The sequence below is a fragment of the Dipteris shenzhenensis genome, chromosome 4 (genome assembly GCF_047967505.1).
Source record: "Dipteris shenzhenensis isolate YYH24624 ecotype China chromosome 4, Dip_SZ_1.0, whole genome shotgun sequence".
Taxonomy (NCBI): Eukaryota; Viridiplantae; Streptophyta; class Polypodiopsida; order Gleicheniales; family Dipteridaceae; genus Dipteris; species Dipteris shenzhenensis.
Window position 1 is genome coordinate 53,221,497 of NC_141599.1, and position 8,973 is coordinate 53,230,469.

General features: G+C 42.4%; 1 protein-coding gene across 1 annotated transcript; it reads left to right on the forward strand.

The window, feature by feature from the left end:
- Nucleotides 1-3,878: 3,878 nt before the first annotated feature.
- On the forward strand, nucleotides 3,879-7,011 carry LOC147903036 (pentatricopeptide repeat-containing protein At2g03380, mitochondrial-like). The gene is made up of 4 exons (XM_087373997.1): nucleotides 3,879-4,076; nucleotides 4,127-4,188; nucleotides 4,326-6,542; nucleotides 6,852-7,011. Exons 1-4 carry the CDS (start codon nucleotides 3,879-3,881, stop codon nucleotides 7,009-7,011), a joined length of 2,637 nt encoding a protein of 878 aa, XP_087230123.1.
- Nucleotides 7,012-8,973: the final 1,962 nt, after the last annotated feature.

Sequence of the window (8,973 nt, forward strand, 5' to 3'; positions counted from 1 at the left end):
GCTTTGGCATAGAAGCAAGAAGAAGTCGAGGAACAACTATAGAGGACTTGTATAGGGACTACAAAACTAAGATATCCCTCCTCTTTTTCTTGTCAAGGAAGAAACTCCATGGAGGCTTTACAGTTCTTGGTGTCTTTGAATATTCTGGCATATGTCATCCTCATATATCTGCTCTAGGGTTCTTTTGGATGTCACAAGACCCTCATGGCTATTATGGAGTAGTATTGTATAAATCTTTTTTGTTAATATAAACACAAATTTTTTTGCCCAAATACAACATGTTGGCTCGTACAATGCTGAGTTGATTCCAATATTGAAAGTGTGCTAAGGACTTGCAATAAACAAATCAAAAGATTTTAAAATCAAACCTTTAATAAATCCAGATGACATTACAAAAAGTTAAAGAGAAGATAGCAAGAAAATTGTTTCATGGATGACGTGACATGGTTTCCATAACCAATTTGTTGAATGTGGGTGTTGAAAACTCTTGACAGATAGATTGTAAGAGAGACATCTTTTTGGGGCAATGATAGTGATGTCCAACATATTAAGAACTATTGGTTGAGTGTTCTTTTGACAACCCACATTATGCATAACAAATTGTGCTTCATCAAAGGTCTTGAACTTTTCAGCCAACTTAGGGAGCCGAAGTGCCAGTTGCTCCAAAATGCGAGTTGTATTCAAGGCCAGAGAATAAGGAAACAAAATATTTTATTGGAAGTGCAATTCTTACGGAATTTTAGAAAATGAAATCTAAAATATTTAAGCAATTTCAATATAATTCTTGCAAGTGTAACAAAATGGAAATATAAATATGCAAATTATTACTTAACATTTTTACTTTAACATCAATAGTTTCTAATGATACTTTAATTGCTTGTAGGTTAAACTGAAACTCAATTCTAAAGCATAGAATCTATAATTCCAATACAACGGAAAAGATAAGGTGATACATCCATTTGCTAGATCAAGGAATCTACTAACGTATCATCATATGATAAAGTCTAAGTTAACTGATTAAAATTGCCAAGCAATGTAATTAATAGTGTTGCCATAATAGCTTACATATATCAAGCTAAAATTTATTATAATGAATTACTAGTATATAGTACCCAAATGAAGAATAATGGAAAGACTAGACATGAAAGCGTTTGTGACCTCAAAGAGGTATATTTTCACAAATCTAATTGTTCGTAAAGACAAAGTAAGGTAAATATTCTTTAGAAAATCCTTCAAACCACTGCAGCAAGAAGTTTTCCTACAAGGAATGAACCACATTCTATACTCCAGCAGATGTAGTTGTCCCTTCAAGTACCTGCATAAGTGTAAACTTCTGCTTGTTTACAAATGTGGGACACATACTACAGACACTCTGATGCAAGATGCAGTTGAGATGGATTAACATGCAGCAAAGGAAAATGCTAACAGATAGGGAAGTCGAAAGAGGTATTGAACTATTGATAGAAACTAACAATGAACTCATTCCAATGCAAGGTGCAGGTTTAACATTATTGAACATATAGGAAATGAAAATGCAAGCAGTCAAGCAAGTGAAAAGAGAATGAACTTCGAAGTTCACAACTTCAAATGACTTGGCTCAATGCTAGTAGATAGGCAGGTGAAGAAGAGAATGGACTTCCAACTTAAGAACTTCACACAAACAATTCTGCTCAGTGCCAGCAAACAAGTAGGTGAAGAAGAGAATGGACTTCCAACTTAAGAACTTCACACAGTTAAACCTAGCAGAAAACCTGAGATGACTCGAAATGAGGAGAATCGGGAGATAAGCCACACTTGGAACTTCAGATGTATGCCGAAATCTAGCGGGGAAGACAAAGAAGCATCTTATAGATTAGAGCAATGTCTACGTACAAGACAACGTAATAGAATAAAGGAGGCAAATAGAACAATCATTGTTCAGTGCTATCAGATGTCCAAGGAACATTCTACATCGAAAAACATACGCAGCCAAGAACGGGCAGACAGCAAAAAGTTGAAAGAGGAGAGAGACCTTCACAATCAGCCATCCCCGTATCGTAATAAAGATTATGAACTGGCCTAGAGAACATAAGGTAGCTTTTATAGCGATCATCTATTAATGGAATGAGAAATGCATGTACACACGAGATTCGTCATCATGATGCACCTCTATGAATGCAAACCCACAACAAGAAATGCATGCTAACATGCGAATCTGGCCTAAGACCCAATTCACAAACATCCGCAGACAAAAGAAAAAACAAGGTGAATGATATTTAATCATTCATAAGGCCTGCCCAAGATCAAAAAAGCAAACAAAAAGGAAATGGTGTGGAGGAAGACTACAGGAGACAAAGAGAGAGAGAGAGATGGGGGGGGGGGGGGGGAGGGAGAAAAGGTGGAGATGGTGTGTAAGAAGACTTGAGGAGATAAAGAAGGTGGGAGAGAGAGAGAGAGAGAGAGAGAGAAAGAGAGAGAGTCAACCACTTTAAAGTCTTCATTCAAGTCCAATGAAGAAGAGTCAACATATTGTCCAATAGGAAAAATGCACTTCCAAAAATTCTAAAAATGCCTAATTTATGTTTTGCCAAATTTGAAGCGTTGGGAAGGCTACCCAAAGGGCAGGCTAAAAAATTGCACGTCCACTCACTCTGGAGTAGTTCGTCCGCCATACAATTCACAAGGGGCGGACAAGTTTGTGTTAAATATTAAATGTTTTAGACTATCGCCACCAATCAAGGATGGCATGGTGGTAGGACTTTGGGCTCACAATAATGACGATATGGGTTCAAATCTTTAGAGGCAATCGTATTGTTTTTTTGCAACTGGACAAGCTCACGGACAGCCTTGGGAGGTCGGTAATGAAAAATGGATTTCTTGTCCATGACTGAGCGGCCACATCAAATTGTTTGCGGACACGTGTGAAAGGCTTGCAAATCAGCTCTCAAATTTCATTGGTGGAGATCCTTTCTTTGCTGTTGTCTGCAGACAAGTGTGAATCCTACCTAATCTAAGTTGTATTAGAGCGGCTACAAGTTGCTTGATACGACGCCCCCCCCGTATTAATGACTTGACTCCATATCATCGAGAAAGCAAAATAATATGCTCCTCATGCGAAAGGGGTTAACATGCAAACTGACTAAACAGGAGAACTTAACAAATCTTTACCTTTCCATATAGAGAGAATCATATTACAGAACAGTGCAACTACTGCATGTAAACGGCGGAACAACCTCCTCTACCTCTACGAAATCTGTAGTCGCAGCAAGAGAAATGAAGATGGCCGATTGTACATTTATACAATAGTAGTATGAAGCTCCACGAGGGCACAGATGTGGCAACCACCGAGTTCCACACCAATAAACACGACAAACAGTTAGCTGAGCGCTCACATACAAAATTATTCTCCTCTCTTCACTTCTAATTGAGGTATCCATAGCTGACAATAAGGCAGAGCTCCTATAAATTCCAAACAAAGATCCATCAATAGCTTCTCGCAGATTGGAAGCAATACAGAGTGACGGCGGATTGAGGGGAGTTTGCTACACACAGGCAGATCTGCATCACGTGAGGAAATGGGCGATGCAAAAGACATGACCTTATGACCTTCACAGAGAGACAAAACCCTAAACCCTATCATATAGACTATTGAACCCCTAAACTACCACACTAACCACCATTTAAATGGTGAGATGGACGAAGTGAATTGATCTCTAAACTGAGCCAAATGAGGTCCCTCTAATCATGACCTCTCATGAGGGCTTTAGATCTTCGACTGTCTATGTGGACCAGTCGTCGAACGACTCGTGGAACCCTGAGATGTAGGACATGTGGCAAGTTCGTCTTGTGCTGCTTTAACCCCCAGTCACTTGCTGCATTTCGTCTCTGCCCTCACCACTATGAAGGTCTTGAATGAATCCATAACTGGGGTCCTTCCTGGATCCCGCGCCCTTTGGATACTCGCAACGTTATGCCTTCCGGTTACCTTCTGTCGGCGCAGCGTGAAGCGCATTGGAGGATTGTCGTGTGGCTTGCAAAGGTCGCCCCCAGCTAGGGGAAGCGCAGCTCGGAGCTGCTGCGCTCCAACTTGGCTTCTAGTAAGGATGGTTCCACTTCTCCAAGCTACTTCTCTTACCAAATTGGGCAGGCATCCCTGGAAGCATTTTTTGAACCAACTCGTGGATTCCGTTACCTTTGCCTCTCGCTTAGGTTGGTGTGGGGATATGAGACCTTTACAATCTATCTCTTAGCTGGTGATCACGTCCTTTGCAGATGTACGATTGAGTGTGGAGCCAAGGATGATGCTCTAAAATCGTGATGAATGGACTTCATCACGTCCTTTGCAGATGTACGATTGAGTGTGGAGCCAAGGATGATGCTCTAAAATCGTCTAGCGACATGAATCAGAGGGACATTGTATCCTGGAATGTTATCATTAGAGCATATGCCAAGCAAGGGAAGCATCAGGAGGCCCTCAGACAATTCGGCCAAATGCAGCAGGAAGCTGTCGTTCCAAACAGGAGCACATTCATGACCATTCTTTCTCTACATGGAAGCCAGTTACCCATAAGTGAATGCAAGAAGATTCATGCGCGCATCATGTGTAGTGTATTCAAATCAGACGTTGCTGTTGGGACAGCCCTAGTGAACATGTATGGAAAATGTGGTAGCTTGATATATGCAAGAGCAACGTTTGAAACATTGCCAATGCGTACTGTGGTCTCATGGACAGCCATGATTTCTGTGTGCGCCCAGCATGGGCAGGGCAAGGAGGCCCTGCAATTCTTTGAGAAAATGCTAGGAGAAGGAGTTCAGCCAGATAAAATCACCTTTGTTAGCATCCTTACTGCGTGTTCCAGCCAGGTAATGCTGATAGAAGGCCGACAGATTCATTCCTGCATTGTTAATAGTGGGCTTGAGCAAGACATCAAGGTTGCAAATGCTCTCATGAATATGTATGGCAAATGTGGGAGCTTGCAGGATGCCCAGAGGATTTTTGACACTATGCAAGAGAGGGATGTAATTTCATGGACTTCCTTAATTACAGTACTAGCTGTGCATGGGAAGAGCAATGAGGCCCTTTCATTTTATGATCACATGCAGAGGGAAGGGTTTGTGCCAAACAAGGTCACCTTTATAAGCATCCTTACCATGTTTATTACCCAGGCAGATATACCAGCAGTAGAATACATGCATAGCCACATTATAAAAAAAGGATTTGAACTAGATGTAGTTGTTGCAAATGCACTCATCAACACGTATGGTAAATGTGGCAGCCTGGGAAGCGCCCGAAGGGTATTTGACAGAATGTGTGAACCGAATGTGATCTCTTGGACTGCTATTATTGCAGCCTATGTTCAGCAAGGGCAATCCATGGAGGCCTTCAAATTGTTTGACCAAATGCAGCGAGGAGGAATTGTACCAAACAAAGTCACCTTAACAAGTATCCTCGGTGCATGTGTGGGACAGTCAGGGCTAGCTGAAGGCAAAAAGGTGCATGACTGCATTCTAGACAGGGGCTTTGAGTCAGATGTGATTGTGGGAACTGCCCTCATCAAGATGTATGGCAACTGTGCCAGTCTGAAGAATGCTCGTATAACCTTTGACAAAATGCATGAGCGTGATGTGGTCACATGGACTGCCATTATCGCTTTGTATACTGATAATGAGCAGTGCAAGGAGGCTTTCCAACTTTTCGACCAAATGCAGGGGGAAGGAATAATACCTGAGAGGACCACTTTTGGCTGTCTGCTCGTAGCATGTGCCAGCCAAGCAACCACAAGTGAAGGTGAGCGGATGCATGCCCGTGTTGTGGGTAACGGATTTGAACTAGATGTCAATATTGCCACCTCACTTGTCAACATGTATGGCAAGTGTGCAAGCCCAGAAAATGCACGTAGATTGTTCGACTGCATGCCTGAAAGGACTGTAGTCTCATGGACCGCCATGATTGGTGTATATGTGGAGAACGGGCAGGGCAGGAGGGCCCTTCAACTGTTTGATCAAATGCAGCAGGAATGTGTTTTCCCAAATCAGGTCACTTTTGTAGGTGTTCTAAATGCTTGTACTAGTCAGGCACTCCTAACAGAAGGCAGACAAATACATGCTTACATTCTGGATGGTGGATATGGGTTGGAAGTGGCTGTAGGGAATGCTCTCATCAGCATGTATGCCAAGTGCGGCAGCCTGAAAGATGCACGGAGAACATTTGATAATATGCCTGAGCAGAATGTGGTTTCCTGGAGTGGAATGATTGCAGCATATGCCCAACATGGCCAGGGCATGGTAGCGTTGCAATTGTTTGACCAAATGCAGCAGAAAGGAGTTCTACCAAATAGTGTGACATTTGTCAGTATCCTTGATGCATGTGCCAGTCAAACATCTCTAGGTGAAGGTGAGCAAATGCACGCCTACATACTACATAATGGGTTTGATTCAGATGCTGCTGTCGGGAATGCTATGATCAACATGTATGGCAAGTGTGGCAGCCTGGAATGTGCATGGAAGATATTCAAGAATATGGCAGAACGGGATGTTGTCTCATGGAATGCCATGATTGGAGTGTATGCTGAGCATGGGCAGGGCAAAGAGGCCCTCCACCTCTTTGATCACATGCAGCAGGAGGGATATTTACCAGACCAGGTCACATTTGTCAACATTCTTGTTGCCTGTAACCATGCTGGTCTAGTCAGTGACAGTTGTCACTGCTTTACTTTTATGATTCAGCAACAAATGCTCTCTCTCGAACATCATGCCTGCATGATTGATCTGCTCGGCAGGGCTGGACGGTTGGAGGTGGCAGAGGTTTTGATCAATCAAATGCCATTTCAACCAACAGTCATCTCCTTTATGGCATTGCTTGGTGCTTGTAGATATCAAGTAGATGTAGAGCGCGGCAAGTGCGCTGCAAAACATGTATTTGAGTTGGACCCGGAGAATACTGCCCCTTCTTTTGTGTTATCACGTATCTTAACTGCTGCTGGAAATGCTGAAGAAGAGGAGGTGTATGCTGAGCGGCTGAGCTTAAGCTAGCATTAAGTGCAGAGGTAGAGTTGGTCTGTCATAAGATGGAGCCGTCCCAGGTGTTGCAATTTGGAGTGGGAATTCGGTCACTACTTTGGCTCTCTTGCACATCTGTAAAATGCGTTTTGCCATCACGAATCCATGCAATTCTCAGATATTCACACAGATCGAGCTTACTTTTAGTGACATTAAATCAGAGGTTGCTTGATTGGTGTACCCTCTGGATAAGATTTAATTTTACCAAGAAACCCTTAATGTCTGTTGACCTAGTATCAGTCACAGAGAGTTGGGTTATTTTCAGTCTTATGTCACCTTGCCGATCCTAATGACAAGGAGATACAGAGCAAGAACCAGCAAGTGTCAAATGGAGGCTTGGAGTGAGGGTCACATGGTACTACAATGTGTGCCCTATAGCTTTTGAAATCAGGTCCAAGAAGGCCCCTTCTCTGTTGCCGTTTTGTCTACAATGCAAAATATCATTGTTTCATAGTCCCCTTATTCTTGCAGGGGACTTGTATCTTTTAGATGTTCATTTCCTGTTCACACCTTTAAAAAACCATCTGTACTGTGAACGTCGATAGCCTCCACCTTTAAAGCTATCTCAAATCACATGCTACAGCTGTTTAAAACTATCCCATATGCAACCCTTTACTAGCCCTCCCCTCAATTGAATATAACAGGGTAAACTAGCCTCGTCTATGATATCCTTGGTGTATTGAGTAAACTTTCTTCCGTCATTGATAAAGGTGATTAGAGCAAAGCAACTTAAGTACGAAGTCATTATGTTACTCTGGGTTACCAAGCATCATAACGTCAACTATGTGTCGTGTTAGAGTCAGGAACCTCTAAAACATCTAAGTTTGGCATTAATTTAGAAGTGTCCTTAAAAATTTACAACCATCCTAGATGTTGTCCACATGAAGGAATATTTATAACATTTGAGTAAAATTTAAACTGTGTTAAGTCCATCGTCAGTCTATTTGGTGTCTATTCTTCTTGGTCAACAGTGTGACCAGCACCTTGTAATAGTTTTGGGTGAATAAGAGCAAAACTGGAGGTGACCTCCATACAATTTTCCTGAGGTGCTAAAAACTAACGAATGATGTTCTCCAAGATGAAAGCTGCGGCAGGGTTCCGATCGTTTTTGTGATGACCAATTTTGTGAAGTAGTTTGTGGCTATGCTGATGTAGAAGGATCTTAGCTAGGACTTTGTGACTCGCTGGCAGGAATCAAATTTCTTGATAGGGTTGTTGCAGTCCATCATCGTGGACCACCAATAACCTCCTCGCAGTATTTTCTGGGCTGTAAGCACGAAGTGGTCCCCGTATTCTAATCATGGAACTCTTCTAGGACGTTTGGGACTTCAGCTGGAGTGAGGCACCTTTGATAGAGCTCCGCGGTACCTCATTGGAACACCACGTCGCCCTTTTTGGGCAAAGTTCGGTGACCCGATGGTGTTGTTCCTATCCTATCTCTTGGGCTTAATGTCAGAATATCAATCAGGTGATCATTCCAGAATTCTCAGTCACTATTTCCCCCATGGTCGGAGGCCATGGTCTCAGATACCCAACACTTCAGGGTGTGCTATAGATCGGACGTTCTTGAAGCATCACCAAGCACTTCATCAACCTGTCTGGAGATTCGACTTTGTTAAGAAGGGGAGACCTTCATGCCTCGTTTAGAATATCACATCCCTGTAACATCAGAACTTCTCAGCAGCATGCTTTAATGGCAGTTAATTCTGTTCTGCAAAGTCCAGCTTCTGAGTGACGAACATGACGAGGTGATGGTTATCTCTAGCCAACTGTTGTGAGAGAGGAGATTCTTTAGAATGTGCTTACTCCTCCTTGTTCTGGTTATGTGGTAGTGTCATTTTTTTCAGATTTGGTCTAGGTTCTCTGTTGATGCCAATGGTTTCACCTTGTGCACATTTGGAGCTTCTATCCCTAGTGTTTAATGGAGGTTCAATT

What these genes read in the sequence shown, in the direction of transcription:
- LOC147903036 (XM_087373997.1), top strand. Translation starts at nt 3,879, where the DNA reads ATGAAGGTCTTGAATGAATCCATAACTGGGGTCCTTCCTGGATCCCGC. An exon ending in TACCTTTGCCTCTCGCTTAG is followed by an intron (nt 4,189 to 4,325) that starts GTTGGTGTGGGG and finishes CGTCCTTTGCAG; the next exon opens with ATGTACGATTGAGTGTGGAG. An exon ending in TGGAATGCCATGATTGGAGT is followed by an intron (nt 6,543 to 6,851) that starts GTATGCTGAGCA and finishes TGGTGCTTGTAG; the next exon opens with ATATCAAGTAGATGTAGAGC.